The sequence below is a fragment of the Halyomorpha halys genome, unplaced genomic scaffold (assembly GCF_000696795.3).
Source record: "Halyomorpha halys isolate HHAL.00 unplaced genomic scaffold, Hhal_1.1 Scaffold387.1, whole genome shotgun sequence".
Lineage (NCBI taxonomy): Eukaryota > Metazoa > Arthropoda > Insecta > Hemiptera > Pentatomidae > Halyomorpha > Halyomorpha halys.
In genome coordinates this window covers 107,318-125,723 of record NW_027108721.1, presented here as the reverse complement: position 1 = coordinate 125,723, position 18,406 = coordinate 107,318, and the positions used below count along the sequence as shown (strand labels likewise).

The window sequence follows — 18,406 nt, the reverse complement described above, 5'->3', positions numbered from 1 at the left end:
TTTTTTGTTTATATAATTGAGAGAAAACCAAAACTTACAATATAATTTATATATAGTCTTTTCACTTTCATGAGACTGCTTGTTATTGATTAAATGGTAGTAATATAAATATTTTCTTTACTGACAGTAATGTACAAACTGAATGATATGCTTAAATTATAATACATAAAAGTTTTGGAAATTAAAGGACCAATGAATGAACTATGGTCATCCAATCTTCTTCTAGCAATATTCCCTCAATCTTTTCAATCTCCTTGTCTGAAATTAACAATCTTTCACTCTTCGACTAAACTCTCATTTGTGAACATATTGAACGGTCTTTTTAGCATACACTTCAGTCAATTGTCTACAGAAAGGACATCTTTTATTTTGAAAACATGAATTTTTGAACCAATTTTGCAATTGTAATCTCAATCATAGATGGCTGCTGGAGAACCCTGTACAGAATAGCAGAGCCTGGTGAGGTGGGATCGAGAGTGGGTATGTTTCTACAGATGGGAGTTCTGGCTTAAACCTCCCCTGATTCTTGTGTTTGAAACCCTTACTTTATGATCTACTTTCCTGTATAAATTTATAATACATAGATGTAGAAACAATAATAACCCTATTTCTTTAACTGATAAATAATAGTTATCCAATATGAAAATATATAAATTACATTTAAATTAAACATATTTATAGGTCAATCAAGTTATATAATTAATGACTGACATGGAAAGATTAGCATATGAAAACATCATATTTTTAGTTACTTACCACTAAATATTGTTCATTTGAATGCAAATGACAAAGTGGCAATACAAAATAGTGAATTATATGAAACTAGTGTTTTGTGATATTTTTTACAACCTAATGATTGTGATTTTTATTTCCTCAGCTGTTCCAGAATTGGCTGCCAAAGCTGGTAAATGCATTACCGATAAGCTCCTGATAGAGGGAGCCCACGGCTGGACTCCTACTATGTACATTAGGCTCGTTCAGGACTTTGGCTTAGAGTGCGAAGTTGCCCAGCACTTAGCTTACTATTATGGGGATAGAGCCTTTGCCGTCGCAAAGCTTGCTTCTCTCACTGGCCAGAGGTGGCCAATTATTGGAAGGAAAATACATCCAGAGTTCCCTTATATTGATGCAGAGGTAATTATTATTTTTAATAAATTTAAATTTTATAATTTCATGTTATTTACAATTCACAGTCCTAGACTCATGATTCATGGAAATTAATGAATTGATTCCGCCTTTAACCTGTGACAAAAACTTTGATGTAATGCATTGAATATTGTTATCCTGTTTTTAACAGATTTAAATGCTAAAATATATCACCTAGGAATTAGTAAAATTACTTAATTACATACCGATGTTGCCAAAGCAGAAAATGCTTAACTGCTTTCAGTCGTGGTAAAGTCCTCTGTAGCTGGTCTGAAATAGAAGTAAATGTTAATGGAAACATAGCTGCATTTTTTTTTTTTTGTTTTTTACATTTTAGATTTTTAAAAAAATTTATTTATTGATATTTATAACTGTAGATAAACTAGTAAATTTGGAGTAACGCCATAATGATATGATACAGGCATGTAGAGAAACTACCCATTGGTAGGACTCTAAAACCATTTTTACAATGTAAGGTCTCAAGGCCATCTTCTTTTCAGACACCTTCAAGGGTTGTCAGGAATGAAAGAGGAAGCAAGGTTAGAAACTAATGGGTTTGAGTGGTTAGAGAATTTATAATGGAAGGATTGATATCTAGTTCGGGCTAGATCGGTTACATAAGGAACATTAAGATCTTTATGGATAATTTTATTTGTGACAAAGTAAGGAGCATTAAGGATTTTGGACTGTAAGGATTGGATACGAGAGGAATTCGATGGTTTAATGGAGCCCCAAAGCTCAACTCCTTATGTCCAGATAGGCTTTTTTATTGTCATGCAGATCAGTCTTTTGTAGTGAATTGAAATTTTAGACTGTTTGTCTAGTAAGTGCTATAATAGTCGGAACTGATGTGCAATTTACTGTCTTTTCAGTCATGTGATGATTCCAAGTTAGTCGTTTGTCCAGCTGTATTCCAAGGTAGCAGATCTGTTCTACAGGGGTAAGGAGCAACATTATTAAAGTATGTGTAGAGCAGTCTGCAGCTTTATAACGAAGAGTAAAGGTGATTTGATGGGATTTATTTTTATCCTCCATTTTTGCTACCATTCTTCAAAGGTTGTGATATAGTACTGGAGAGTTTGGGATGTAATCAAAGGGTTATTATTAACTATGGGCACACATGTGTCATCGGCATACGTGGTGAGAATAGTGTTAAGATTGGTTGGGATGTCGGCTGTCTTTTCAGATTTAAAAACATAATATATTTGAAAATCAATAGACAACTGATTTTTCTGGTACTAGTGTCTGATACTCAAACTATCTAAAACAATAACTCAATAAGAAAAATCATAAACTAATCAATAAAAACTTGTTTTACCTGGTAAAACTGTCCATACCTTATTACCAAAATAATAAGCTTTAAACTTGCTATGAAAGAAAACTAGATGTGGATTGACTAATTATTAAAAGATTAAAATTCTTAATAATGCTTGAGCATAACATTAAATTATTTTGTTTAGATTCGATATGGAGTGAGGGAGTATGCTATGACTGCAATTGATATGATTGCCCGTAGGTTGAGGCTATCATTCCTCAACGTTCAGGCGGCTAGGGAAGCCTTACCTCTCATTGTTGACACGATGGCTGAAGAACTTCACTGGGATGAGAATGAGAAACAAGTATAGTTGTTTGAAATGCATATTTTTCTATTTGTTTGTTATTAAATTTTGTTTTTTATTAAAATTTTATTCTTTGATGAAATGATTTATAAGGTTTAGCTGTTTTCATAATATGACATTGAATCAGTTACTTCAGAAACAATGTGTGTGTTATTTTTGCAAGTGACACATGTATGGTTTTTGAAATAACCAATTTAATTGTAGTGCTTCTGTTTTATAATTAACTATTTAATATCTTTAATATACTATTTAATATATATTTTCTCTATTATTAGTTTATCAATAATTAGGTGATGAAAATTTATCAATTGCAAAATTTAAATCTGTTGGTCTTACTTTACACATATAATATTCAAAAGGTTGTAAAATGTATCAATATTTTCAATATTTAATAAGCTATAGACTCCTTAAATTACTAATAAGTTTATTTTGTTTATTTTTACATTTATCTAGTTTTCTTACTGTTAAGGTGCATAAAGTTGTTTTTTTCAAATTATTAAATTGACTCATTTTATTTTTTATAGAGACAAACTAATCTAGCCATTGAATTTTTAATGAATGAAATGGGAGAGCAGGTCAACCGAGCAAGTAAAGATAAGATTCCTATTGACCTCACAAAAGATGAAGTAAAAATGTATATTGAAAGATTCAGGTTAATTGATCAAGAAAACAAAGGCTATATTTCCATAAATGATATGAGGAGATCTTTCAAGGTATTTTTTAATAAGTAATAAGTGTTCTGTATAAGTAACTAATTATTCAATTTTTTTTTTAATGGTTAGTGTAAAAATGAATCACCCTTTTCAGTCGACTCACAATAATTTGAATCTCTCGGAATTTTGAAGTTTGTCCCCGGTATCTTGAATAAAAAAAAAATCACGATGTTTTGGTTCCATTGGTAATTTAAAGTTGATGCTCCTTTAATTTCTATAATTTTACCCACTTAAGAACTTGTATGAGCCTGTAGTTTGTTTACATACTCCGTATATGAAAATTAAGTTTGTAGTTTGCTTTCATTATCATTATCATCACTACAATCTGGTAAGAGTCTTCACCACATCAAGACATCACCTCCATTTTTCTCTATCTTGTGTAAGGGTGTGACAAGCTCGTGTTTCCAAAAATATCTATTCATTGGTTTCAAACCTCGTTGGCCCATTTCGGTCATGGTCATTCTCTCTTTCTTTTTCCTTCTACATACCCAAACAATATTCTCTTAATGGCTAAGTCATCATCCATTCTTGTGACATATCCAGTCCACTGCTGTCTTGAGAGTTTTATATATTCTACCACATCCAGTTCCCAGTAAATTTGGTACAACTCAGTATTGTGCCTCAGCTTAAACTCGTCGCCATTCTTTAAGGTGCTAAACATTCTTCTTAAAATTTTTCTCTCAAATATTATTAAGCTATCACATGATAAGGGCCAGAAGGAAGTACTGGGCTTGTTCTGTTTTAGAAAAAAAAAAAATTATAATAACACAATACCTGGATGTTATCACAGCATCCTTTGTACACAATCATCTCTACCTGCCATAATGAGTGTAGGAGTGCTTCTGTCTTTCTTTGCCCTTCTTAACATTCATCTTGCTTTGATTCTAGTTTCATCTTGCTTTGATCTTTCACCCTTCAGTGACTAACTTGTGTTTTATAATTATTCTCTGAGCTAAATTATTGTGCCGTTCATTATCCATCAGTTTCAATTATTTCTTTAAATTGAATACTTCATTTCACACCTGAAGATTTATACTCTTCAAGGGTTCTTCTAGTCTACAATAGACTCATCTGTTTATCCCATGCACCCACAACCCTAACTTCCATCTTTAAGAACTGAAATTGACTAAATTTTGCCTGCAGTTATCACACTGTAAGTACTTAGCATTATTTATTTAACTTATATTTTTCTTTGTAATTACCAGTTGTCTATTGTGTACATATTGTTTACCTTTAAATTCCATTTCACAACAAAAATCACTCTAAATATTAAATGATTTCTCATCCTCTGTTCATAATTATGGTTTTTAGACAACCGTGCAACCCCATTTTTAATTTCTCTGTATACTTTATCTTGAAGCCCAAAATTAATGTTTTAGCAGAGATATTTTTTTCTGGACTTTCTTTGTAGAAAGTTTATTATATTAATATTTAAATTGTTGAGGTGTTGTTCCATGTTAGAAGTTTCTTCACCTCAATAATTTAGATTTTTTTTTGTTTCTTGACATAACATAAATAAAATAACACCCATTTGATGTGATAATTCGTCTCTTTACCTCCAGGCTGGGCTTGATTACGCATGCACAAGGAGCTCTAGGCAAATGAAACTGTTTGCACTTTCGTGCAAAGTGTGACAACTAAATGTAACATTGGGTGGTGGTGGTTATAGGATATTGGCTGGTTGTTTGGTTATTACTATAAAAGCCTCTATCGTGAACTGGCTACAATATCCATATCATTTGCGCAGACTAGAATTTGGACTGGCTTGGTGAGAATTGTTATGTTTCTTAGCACACTATAGTCCTCTACCAGCTTCTCTAGTGCTAGGTTGACATGGCAGGCCATCACCTTGTCTCAAGCCCCTTGTGGTTGTGAATGTCTTCGACTCGTCCCCTTATAGTTTATCTTGACCCAACAGTAGCTCTATAAGATGGATCCATTCAAGAGGGATATTTATTTATTTCATAGTCTGGTACAGCTTCTCTCTAATGAACTGTCATAAGCATTCACGGCTTAAGTTTATGAAGAGATGGCGTGTGATGGTATTGGGTTCCCACATTCTTTTAAGCAGGGTCCTCAAAGCAAAATCAAATCAAAGATTTGGTTTGTGTTGATTTTACTCTCATAAAGCCACACTGGTTGTCTCCTGTCTCTCTTTGTTTATAAGGAAGTAGCATCTGATAGATGATACTAGACATTTCATAGACTAGCTCAGCGAGATAATGGAGTCAGATCAAATACAGGGCGCATGACCTGTCAACGATTCTGAAGATACAGTTGGCGAAGGATTTAGGGAAGAAGAAAGATCTGCCAAGAGAACGTTTATTTGTAGAGTGTGCTTAGGATCTGATAGATACAAGTGCTTGGGAGGTGAGGTGGAATGGAAGTGAAAGAGCTAGGATGGGCCAGAATTGAATATCTGGACCCTAGGAACTCCTGGCGAAGAACAGAATATAGAGAGAACATGAAAGAAAGGACAAGAAACACAGATGTATCATATCAACAATATTCTAGATCTACAACTTTATAGTATGTTTTATGCACAGAGTTATGCCACAATAATTTTTTACTGATGGAGAGAGATGATAACATGTGTGGACCATTACCTCTGGATCAGTCTTGGTTATGCAAATGCTATTGAGAAGCTGTTAAATATGAGTAACTCATTGCCCCCAACTCTGCAGCTGTACTATCTAATCTTGGGCTCTATTGTTTTTTATTTTTGGGATTGCATCAATAATTTCAACTTTTTCCAGATGTTTGATAACTCAAAAAGCCATTTAGAACAGGAGTTTCACTTCCCTATTTCAGTCCGCAGAAGCTCTAGAAAACTTCTGAAATTTTTTTTTCATTCACAATTAGTGATTTATCTTTCCCTCAGCAAGCATTATTTATCAGCTTAAATTCCTTTTCCTGGGCATTTACACTCCTGTAGAAGGCTCTAGTGCCTGGCTTTTCACGTTTTCAACTTCTTTTATTTATCCATTTCGTTTTTCCTAATCTTTTCTCTGTGAACACATTTCTCTTCTTGCTTTCAATTTTAAGTTTTCTTTCATATTGTGTTAAATTCAAATCATGTTTTTTGAAAGAACACGTGTCCCCTACGTCCCTTCAAAGTGTAAAAAGTTCAGATTTGTTTAGCTAGCCGATTACACAAAACAGTTATCAAAGTCGCACTAATTAACAAATTATCTTCTGCTAGACTCAGGACAGGGACTTCTACCTGCCTTTAGTGAGTTAATCTTAAAGGACTTTGTTCTTATTGGTGATAACATCAGTATCTAAGGTGCCCCAACCAATGATGAACTGTTGGCTAGTCAGAATGAGGACAAGAAAGAACAGCTGCTGACTTCAATTGAACAAGGCAAGGTCATCTCTCTATACCCACCCTATTTCTCCCTACAACTTCGAGACAGACACAAGTGATGGTTTCTTCTCAACTCTAATCATCATTAAGACATCCCTAGACAATGCTTGATGGAATTTGCTCACTCAAAAGAAGATCATGGACTTTTTTAAATGAGTATTTAGTTGTGACATTTTAATTTTTAAGTTTTCCATATTTGTACATACCAAATCTATTAATTATTTTGTAAATTTTAAAACAAATGTCATGTTGTACACATAAGAACTTTTAATAAAATTCTCTTTTATTTGGATTTTCCTCCCCTACCTCTAAAATTACTAAACACTTATTGTTTTGAACTCTATTATTGATTTGAACTGTTTCTCGGGTCCTGTGAGTTTTAAATTATGGAGAATCAGCTGTAGATGTTTTCCTGATTTGACTGTGTTGATTGGATCTTTTTTTTTTTTTTCTCTGGGTTGTTTGTGTCTTAGTGGATAAAACAAGTGTTCTATAAAGTTCAATATGAAATCTACACATTAAAATTATTCTTCAAAATATAGACAATCATTTTCCATTATTTTAACCTATAATTCTGCCAGAAATTAAATATGGTGATGAACCAGTCCTTGTTTCTCGAGCCAAAAATCTCCTTTAAAAAAGTACCATTGACCAAAAAATACCATGGTACCATGGTCAGACATAATACTGTCAGAAATGTAAGGAGGGTGGGGCAAAAAACTCTCATAACTCCACCAATCACCAAGTGTAACCTTTTCCCTGTTGTTTCCAGAGTTGAACCTCCTGAAACTAAACACTGCTATGTTATGATCCTCCATGTTTTCACCTCCCATTGTAAACTTACAAGGCCAGGCTATGGATGTGAAAACTTTGATTTCAACGAAACTTTTTTTGGTGATGCTAGGTTGAAAAATATTAGGCACACATCTGAGAGTTCTTGCCAGTTCACTGAAAAAAAAATGTTCAATACAATTTTGGAGATTTTTTATATTATCATATTCTGGCTTTGCTCTGCATGTATTAAATAAGTATTATATACTAATCTATTTGTTTTTTCATGCAGAATAAGAACAAATCAATGATAATTGTATTAAATGAGTTTAATGTATAAAAAATTACAAAAACCAAACGATGCTTCCTCTAAATTAGACTAAATAAATTGTTTTTTGAAAAATCAAGATTCATATTTAGCATCTTTTAAAACTCTTAAATTCAAATTTTCATATAAATCAAATATGAGAAATTTTTGGGTGGATATTTTTTTTTTTTTTACCTATGTCCCATGTTCGCAAAATAAATTAATAACTCCTCTCTGTGTTATCCAAATCCAATGTAACTTCAACTATTTGAAATCTGATTCCATATTTACATCTCCTAGATTTTTTGCCTTTATATAAGAGAAAAAAAAATGTAACATTACAACTCATGAAGGGTCAGAGGTTCAGTACTTTGTAAGGAAGTACTGTTGCTAGACCAACGGTGCAAGGAGGTGATTTGGTCAGGATCATGCTCGACTGCCAGATTTTTACCCAATTAAGGGTACCCAATTTATGAGGCTAGGTGGACCCCAAGAGGGCTCCAGAACCCACAGAGTTGACTTATAGCTACAGTATAACAGAAAACTGTTCTTGTTGGATCAAAATCCTTTTTAACAACATCGGAGATTGCAGAAAGGCTTGATTCTGCTCAACAAACTATTTCGGGCCATATTTGGAAAGTTGGATTGGTATGGAAACTTTCAAGATGGGTCCCATAAGTGTTAAATGAGAAGGATTTGAACAAACAAACTTTGAATTTGTTCAAATTTGAAACAAAATTGGACCTTTTTGGACCAGATGATAACTGGAGATGAAAAGTTAAATACCCACAAAAATAAGTAAGGAAAAGGGCATATTATAAACCTGGAAAACCTACCCTTTCCATCTCTAAACCAAAACAACCTGAGAGTGAGAGAATGTTATGGACATAGCGGAACATTTGAGGAACAATATATTTTGAGCTGTTGAAACCAAATGAACTACTAAATTTAGAGAGGTACTATCAGGAGAGGATTACCAGAAATTGGATAAGAAAAGAGGGCAGCAGTGTTCAATAGAAAAGAACATCATACTTCTTCATGACAATGGCAGATATTCATGACTGCTTTGAGTACTTGTCAGAAACTCGTAGAGGTAGGCTGGGAAATTATTTCATGTCCAGTATAGTCCCTGGACCTAGTACCCTCTGATTATCACTTGTTTCTGTCCTTACAATTTTTTTACAGGGCACAAAATTAAAAAATGAAGGAAATATCAAACACTCGCCAAATTTTTTGCCTCTAGAGACAAGGTAATTTTAGAAATGGGATTTACAAATTGCCACTATGTTTATAGGTTATATACACTTTACAGTAGTCCTAATAATATGGCATTGATACGACCCTTATTCATGAATGAATCATTGAAAAATAAATATCAGATCCATGACAATGTTAGGTGTTAGTTTCAACTATAGCTGATTTTCGCCCAACTTTGCTTTACACGTATAATGTTACAAGTGTTTTGTAGTGGCTCCCATGGAAACTATCAATTTTTCAATTAATTCAAAAACTATACATCTCCTGGAACATTCCAGATGCTGGTTTGAAAGAATTGAATTCTTTAATAAGATAAAATAAAAAAATAGTTGAACTAATATTAATGATAAAACATTTAAAAAATCCATGCATTAAACTTGGGCGCCAAAGAAGTTAGGCAAGTTGTGAAAGTGGACTCACCAGATATTTGAGATATCACTCTTAAGTCACAAGTCACCCCTCAATGATCCTCGGAACTCCACATTACTGTCTGGAAATTTTTCAATTATTTGATATTTACTATTTGATATAATAATAGCATGTTAACGTATATTTATATTCAACTTCATATTTATTTATTTGAATTTTTTTTTTTTTGTGTTCTCAAAAGGAAGAGTGTAAACCATCTGCTCTCTTAGTGTACATGTATGTTATGTATTGTGGTATTCTTTAACCTTTATTTATTTTTTTCTGTTTAAACAGAATTTTGGTGATATTCATATTACTGGAGAAGATCTTCATGAAATGTTAAGAGAAATTGACACAAACATGAACGGTCAAGTAGAATTAGATGAATATCTTCAGGTATGTATTATCTCTTTAAATTTCTTGAATTATTTGTTGTTTTTTTTTTTTTTCAAGTTTTATCACTCTATTTAAGTGAAGTTTAGCAGGATAGCAAACTGGCGTTTCGAATTTGGCTTGAAACAATTTATTATTACTTTATTTAATAAATCTTGATTTTGATGCTCAAGCTAGAGTAGGGTAGTAACCAATAGTAAAACTTGCTTTGCCTGTCATAGTTGGAGCATATAGAGGTAATAAACATGAAAAAAAACTATTATAGTTATCTTACCTTGCCTTGAATTTGAAGACTGCAAATGGCACAACATACGCCTTTATTTCTTTTATAACTAATTTTATAACAAGAAAAGTTTTTTTAAGGTTAGCAGAGACTTTTATTTTTCTCCAATATTTTTATGTAACGGGAGAATGAGATGAAATTTCTTCTAACCGCCAGTTTTCATTTCGCTTAACCCTTTGGGTTCTTCCAAACAGTTTCCTTTATGAGATTATTCTGGTTTAGGAATTTCTCATTTGCAGTATTGTTGTTTTTTTTCTTCTATTCTGTAGGGCTCTTCTGCCATAAGACTTCTTGTAGCCCAATAAAGTATTGCGAATTGTGACAACTTTGTCTAGCTATCTTTGAAATTTTTTCTTATGTCCTTGAAGGGAGGGCAGTCATGTAAGTGGCTGGATGTCAAATCAGATGCAAAGCAAAAAGAGCAGTGAAGATCTTCCCTTACTTATATTCTGTGGAGATGAGCATCAAAGTAATTATGGTCAGTGATAGCTCTAAAACGATGTGTGATGGGGAAGATCAGATCAGACTAATGTGGATTTCCCAATGCTTCTCTTCTGCAGACTTTTGTTAAATTTGCCACAGCTTATCTTTCAAAGATACATTGATAACTTTTTGCCTCAACAAAACAATTCAGTGCGTGAGGCTAGGGCATCTGGTTTATTTCCCTAAAGTTATATGTGAGAATGGATCCACTGCAGTGCCATGGTTTCATCCTTGAAGAGAATATTCTCCTTCCCTTAAAAACTTCATATGATCTTGTCGGTGTGTTGTTACATAAACTGATAATGACAAGGTAACACTCTTCCCTCTAGCATTTAACTTTAGAAAGAAATGGGGTTTGTGTAACCAGTCACCCAGAAGTAGGTGTCAACTAAAATTCGACATTGCTCCACCAGAGGTGTTCACTAAAGGCATCTCTTGTCTAAAATTTTGGGATTGAATCCTTATCTGCAGCTCCATTGTTGCAATAGGCACCAAATTTTTACCTTTGATAATTTTCAGTGCATGGTTTTGGACGATATTGAGCTTTTTAACTGTTAAATCTGAAGCAGTTACCAGCAACTCACCTCTATACTGAATTGCAGGTCTCACATAGGTCTTATAGGTTAATGCTAATATGCCCTGGGAATCTCCCAATCTGGTCTCTATCAGTTTCTTCAACCGTTCCAACTTCACGGTTCCCTTTGATGCTTAGTTCTCAGCATGAGCACTCCATGTTAACTAGAAATCCAACTTTATACCAAGGTAGGTGGTACAGTACTTCATAGGAATGCTCGTGATCTTACTGATGCAAAGTTAACCGTGTTCCAGCAGCATATTAAGGTGAACAATATTGTCATCTACACAATCTTAGAGGCAGGAGCTCTAACTGACAACATAGTGGAATTCCAAATGACGGCTACCAGAATTACGTCCTCCCCAGAGGTCGCCAGTGCTTATCTGGGATTTTTCTGGCCATTGAGAGCTGTATTTAGTGATCCAATTGATTAAATCCATTGTCAGTTGTTTCACTATTATATTATAGATAAAGTCTTAGATGTCAGTACTGACAGAGTTCATTCTTCAAACACCCTCAATTCTATATTGGAGATTCTTAATTCACACCCAATGGTACATTTTTGTTAACACCAGGGTTATGGTTTATGAATTAAATACCTTTGAAAGTGATCTAGTTTGTTCTCACAGGAAATACTGCAGATTATTGGAAATGTGTCACATATGACAATTTCTTTATTAGAACAATAGAGGACACTAGAGTAATTAGGAACTAGGTCCATCTGCCAATTTAAAATTTGGAGATTCTCAGCATAGACATAGTTTGAACTTTCTTTTTTTAAACAAATTACAACTTCTTCCAAGAAGTTTCAACTAACTAGCTCACTACCAATAAAATTCTGTACAAACCCTATAAAGTTTAAAAAGTATACATACAATAATTTGTTATTGACTAAGTAGGCATGCATCCCATCTTTTCTGCAGTAAAGAAAAAGAAAATTTTAATTTTTGGAATATTTGTGTACTATATTCACCATATTTTTATCCCAAACAAAAGTAGCAAACTACTAATATATAATTTTAAAGCAGTAAAAATTTTAAATACATTAATATTTAGCTGTAACATATGGTGGTTTGAATTATGTGGTTCATTTTTTGTTGTGTTTTTTTTCTCCCTATTGCAAAGTTAAAACCTAAAATGTTCGAGTTCAAACCCTACTTGACACAAGAAAATTGTTTGTAGCAGTTTTTTCAAAATAGACCGTGGTTTGGATTCTGTGTAAAACATTAGACATCCTGTTTTTATTAGCTTTTGCTGCTAAAAATTTGGAAATTATACTCTAATATAGAGCCTTATTTTTTATTTTTTTCTCACACTCCATTATAAGATAATTTTTGGGTCCGCCCATATCTACTAGCATGATCGAATAAATTCTTGTATGTTAAATTTATGAAACTTATAATAATTGACAATTTTTAACACAGCTGAAGATATATAATTAATGAGTACCTTCAGTTTATCATCTCTTTTAAACTCAAGAGTTTTTATAAATCATTAACCAATCCAGTGACAAAGTGTTGGTAGCAAGTCGATAGTAGTTAAAAATTTGACTATACAGGGGTACCTCCCCATCCCTTGAAGTAATGCTCTAATTAAGCAAAATTACTTGGCGGTGTAGTAAAAATCAAACTTTTTGGTTCATAATTAAATTGTTCAATTACTTCAATTATGGTTATATGAATTGTATGATCAAAATTTGACCATTCCATCAGCTTAACATCCACAAGTATTAGTGCAAAAAATTATAAAAATATATTGGATGCCTACTTAGAAATAAGTAGAAAACAAAACATGAAATTCAAATTAAATGTGTTTGTATAATTGCAGATGATGTCTGCCGTAAAGGCAGGACATATTAGTGCTACTGCAAGTCGATTTGCTCGTATGGCGGAATTAGAACATGAGAAGGCTCTTGTCAAAAAGAAGATTCCTGTTGAAAGATCTGGTGGTGGCCTCTAAATTTTTATACTGTTATAAATCATTCTGCCCAAAGTGTCTTCATTTATATTAAATTTGTAAAAACTGATATTAATGTCTCCCTCTTTCGCTAATTATCATTTATAGTTATTTATACTATTATTTGTTATTTTTAAGTTCTCGTTATAAATTTTAACTTATTATTAAAAACAAAACAAAAAATGTGTCTTAAATTTTCTTCCATTCATTGGCAAAGTTCAATTTTAGTTGATGAAGTGTAAGAGTTTGAGGCAGGTAATTGTTAATGTTTAGTTTGTTTTATTTAGACAATTATTGGTTAAATAAGTTTATTGTTATTGTTTTTAAATGTGTTAACTTATTGCAAGTAAGTGGTAAGTGCCAATAATCGGAAAGATTGTAAATAGTACATTTAATTTATTAATCTATTGAATACTTAATTTATTTTTTAAATTTATTAAATTATTTATAATATTGTTGTATAGAAAGATGTGAAGAATTAATTATTTTATTGGTCAATACAATAATACAAATCATCTTATAATTTATTTTCCATTTGTTTCTTTATTACAATTAATTAACTATTTAAGATATTTATTTTCAGAGAAGGAAATGAATATATATTAATGATATATGTATATAAAATACTGAAAAATTAATGAGTTTTTTCTCCTCGAAAATGAGCTTTGAATTCATGCCGAAAATGATAAAACATTATTTCCTCATAATAAATACAAATAAAAATTATATCCTCAGAATTTTCTTGTGTATTATATTTTAGACTCTAAGGAACACATTTGGTTCTATGTAACTGTAGTTAAATTTTTTTTTGGGTATAATCGATTGAACCATAAGTGTGATTTCTATGAAATTTACAGGCTATATGCACATTTATGTCTAGTTGGTTCTATATGGATTTTATCAAATTTCATCTACTCCTTTCACTGAGTAACAAGCATAAGTGAAAGTTTTAAGATGAGTACGCAGAAAAAAGTTCATAAATTTTTTTTTCATGGCTCACTAATATTGCAAAAACTAGATGAGTGGACTTTATTTGATTTGATTATAAGGAAAATTTTTTTCTTTCATTTTCGGAATCAATACAAAGCTCATTTTCGAGGAGCCAAACTCATTTATTTTGGAGTGTTATAATATACAATTGCTATATGGTGAAGAAAAATTTCTTCACATATAGCATTCAAATAAAAATGTTAATGTGAACCCCTGCAATCTATGAAGGATAAAGTACTGTTTTTAGAGCAACGCTTGTACAAGGAGAAGATTTTTTCAAGATCAGACTCGATCCCTAAATTTTTCTCCAATTAAAGGTACCTATTTTATGAAGCTGGGTGAACCCTGGTGGGCTATAGAAACCACAGGGTTTACTCAAAGCTACAGTAATAGTATAAATATTTATCTGCTACTAATGAATTCAAATCCAAGACCTTAGAGTTAGTAGCTGTGTGGCATACCATACCTCTGTGCCACATTGTGGCTAACAAATAGCATTCAAAACCTAACAAAATTATTCTTTTATTAAATTATATTTTCGATTTTAAGGGAGAAGATCAGTATACCATCAGTATACCAAGAAAATAATTTAATTATTAAAAGACCTTGAGCAGTAGAACTTCACTGGGGTCACTTCATTTTTATCTGGAAAACAGATGAAAAGCGATTCAATTGTTTCATTAATGATCAACTTAGGAAATTTTATAGAATTTTAAGATCAATTGAAACCTGCAACTCGATTTGGAGGGACTTTTAGTTTGCACAAAACCCCAAAAAAGTAAAAAAATTAACTTGTGATCTCTAAGACATTTCTTCAATTCATATATCCATTTTTGAACCCTCTAAATCAATTTGGAGGGATTGTAAAGTTGCCTTTATTTATCAAAGTTTATAATTTAAACATTAAAATTATTAAATAAAAAATAAATTGACTGAAGTCACGACATAATTTGATAGAAACACATTCGAAAATCGATGTTTTCCAGCCGATGTATCGATATTTTTCTTTTGCTGTTTTGAAACATCGATTATTGTTGTTGCCACCCCTGGATGTGTTTTAAAATGGACATTTAGGGCGTCCGATATCAGCTTTAATTGTGATACATTTGACAAAAAAAGTTTTAATTTTATTTTTAATTGTATGAATTCCAAATATAGTTTCTATTATATACCTTCTATTTGGGGATGGGAGTAGTTCCACAGGCTGCCCTAATGCTAGTTGTGTTGTTACAAAGTAACCCCAGTTTATGGAATACGTCAAATACAAAATATAAAAAACTTTTTTGTTAGATGTGGGACTAAAAAAACCTACAAGAATATCGTAGGGGAAAATCTTTGAGTTCATAAAAATTTTCTCATTTGAGAAACTTTCATCTTGACCTTCGCCAATTGCCTAGCGCCCTTCCACTTGATTTGAAATGTCTACCGTTGGGATGATAATCATGTTACCTATTGAGTGTATTATAATCTTGTACCTACATGTTGAGTCTTAGTCATCCTTTCATCTCAGCAAAATCCAGCGATTTTTTTTATATAATAAAATTAAACAAAAATAAATGTTTAAACCTACTGGCTGACCGTCTCGGATTGGATGCCCCTACTTTACACGGAAAAATTATTTTGTAATATCTTTATTGAAATTGACAGCTGTATATTATATAATACATTCAGTAAATTTGATCTTAGTTAAAATGGAGTGTTACAGGCGTGTACAGAAACTACCCATTGGTAGCACTCTAATGACATTTTACATTAGCAGGTCTCGAGGCCATCTTCTTTTCAGGCGCCTCGGAGGATTGTCAGGAATGGAAGAGGGTGCAAGGTTAGAAACTAAGGGGTTTGAGTGATTAGGGAATTTATAATGGAAGGAGTGATTTCTGATTCGGGCTAGATCGGTTACATATGGAACATTAAGGTCTTTATGTATGATTTTATTTGTGACAAAGTAAGGAGCATTGAGTAAGATAATACTACCTACCTAACTTCCTAGTAACGCCATTAAGCGGTTCTTAACAAACACTCGTTCTCGGTTGGTATTCTGTATCTAATATTTTACGTTGGGTTTTCTACAAATGTATTTCGACATAAAAACACTAAACCAAGTAAGGCCGCAGTAACGGTGAAAGTAAGGAGAACGAATGAATTAATAAGCAGAAAAATATAAATTCATTGACTACAGACTACTATACTATCACTTTAACTTGGCAAGCCCCAGTTGTGTCACCATATGCTATTTATTGAAAATAATAAATTTAGCAATTTTAGTAACAAAACACAATTCAATCCAAAATTAATATTTTACTAAGAATATACCTAATGGTTGATAACATGAAAAAAGTCTTGTTATTGAATTTAAGAAATAGAAGTGCCTATCTTTTTATTATGTATTTAAATACAAAAATAAAAGATGTAGCGTAAGAATAAACGTGTTTATTATTTAACGGATACATTTTTTTTATTTTTCCCTATTCTATTGCTAACTATATATTTTGTTTCATCCGTATAAAACAAAACCATATATTTTGTTTTTGTACGGATAAAACAAAATATATGATCAGCAGTAGAAAGTGATATAGGAGGGATACGTTTTAACAAGTAGAGAAGTTTAAGTATTTAGGTTTCACAATAACTAGAAAAAAACGAAATTGGTGAGGAAATAAAAGCAAGGTTAAAAGCGGGAAATGCTTGTTATTATTCAATTTCGAAATTGTTTAGCTCGCCCCTTCTTTTTAAAAACTTGAAAATTAGGATTTACAAAAATATTATACTTCCCATTGTTATTTAATTATAATTATTATATTATTAAAAAAATAATCAGAAAATATTTGGGCCGGAAAAGGATGAGTTAACTGGAGGATTCAGAAGTCTCATAAAACGCTGAATTGAGAGAAATATAACTCAAATTATAACAATGCGGTGAATAAGATGGGGGTGTAAGGTTGTAGGGCTTATTGACAAACGGATTTCTAAACACTGAACCGAGGTGTTGACCGAAGCGTTGGTGGGAGGATTGCATCAAGACTGATCTAGTTGATTTGGATTTGGACGGACGACATTGGGCAGATATATGTAGAGAACGATTATGGTATCGGCATCGAACCTTCGGGTTCCCTAAGCTTTTATTATTATTGTTATTATTCAACGCCCCTCTGAACACGTACAAATCATCTGGGCTGTTGCTTTACACGTCATAGATTTCTTTGGTGCGTTCCAACAGAGATGTTATTAACTCCACCCACTTGAGCCAATAACCTCTCCTGCCCATTCCGATAAGCTTTTTTTGTGTTTTTAATTTTGTTCTTAAACTGAGAAGTCATTGAACGTGATTCACAAAAATGTGCTATAATGGGGTGTAACCTTAGTTTAAATGTGGCTTTTTGTTTTATTTAAGTTAGTTAAGTTTAGTGCTTTACTTGATGATTTTTTCCAAGTAATTTAGCTTTATTCGCTGTGTTTTGTGCTTGTAATTAGGTTACAATATGTTTTTCGTACGCATATTAATGATAATATAAGAAATGATTCCTATATCCTCTTGAAACAGAAATATTTGCTCTGGATTATTTGTTTCATTTAATTACAATCTGTACTGATCCCCGAACGGGCCAATTGGACCTATGGCCAGGGGGCCAGTTTTTACGCGTTGGGTTAATTTTAGGTGTGGAGAAAATTAAAAGACAAAAACCTACAATTTAAATAATAGAAAGACGTATCATATCCTTGAGTTTATCGTAAGAGAAATACATAATCCATGGAAAACTTATCGTGATTCATCATTCGCTTCTAAATGTGAAGTTTTTTTTTCTTAAGCCCCTTTAGATTAGCTAAGAAGCCCCTTATTAATTGAAATTTGCAGAAAACCTTTTTTAAGATCTTTTACTTTGTACTGATACTACGTTTCATTTTATGAGTTGATTTGTATCAGGAATTTAATTTCTATGAAAGCAGTGCTGGGACACACACATATTTTTAATGGTCTGAAATGAACTATTCTACTCTCAAAGATTTTCTAATAGTGTTTGAAATAAATAAATTCCACTTTATGAGAACTATTTATTGTGTGACTGGAAGAAGTTAAGTCTTGATCATCTCTTTAGATCTAATTACCAAATTACAAGTCTCTCTGGGGGATGAAGTGATGA

At 32.3% G+C, this 18,406-nt stretch overlaps 1 protein-coding gene across 1 annotated transcript in view; it reads left to right on the top strand.

The window, feature by feature from the left end:
- The window catches only part of Gpo1 (glycerophosphate oxidase 1), a 24,747-nt gene extending 10,955 nt beyond the window's left edge, over positions 1 to 13,792 (top strand). Inside the window, exons 8-12 of the mRNA XM_014422709.3 lie at positions 878 to 1,134; positions 2,607 to 2,765; positions 3,290 to 3,478; positions 9,883 to 9,984; positions 13,149 to 13,792. Of these exons, the coding sequence (XP_014278195.1) occupies positions 878 to 1,134; positions 2,607 to 2,765; positions 3,290 to 3,478; positions 9,883 to 9,984; positions 13,149 to 13,280 (839 nt within the window). The 3' untranslated portion in view covers positions 13,281 to 13,792. The remainder of the gene's footprint in view (positions 1 to 877; positions 1,135 to 2,606; positions 2,766 to 3,289; positions 3,479 to 9,882; positions 9,985 to 13,148) is intronic.
- Positions 13,793 to 18,406: the final 4,614 nt, after the last annotated feature.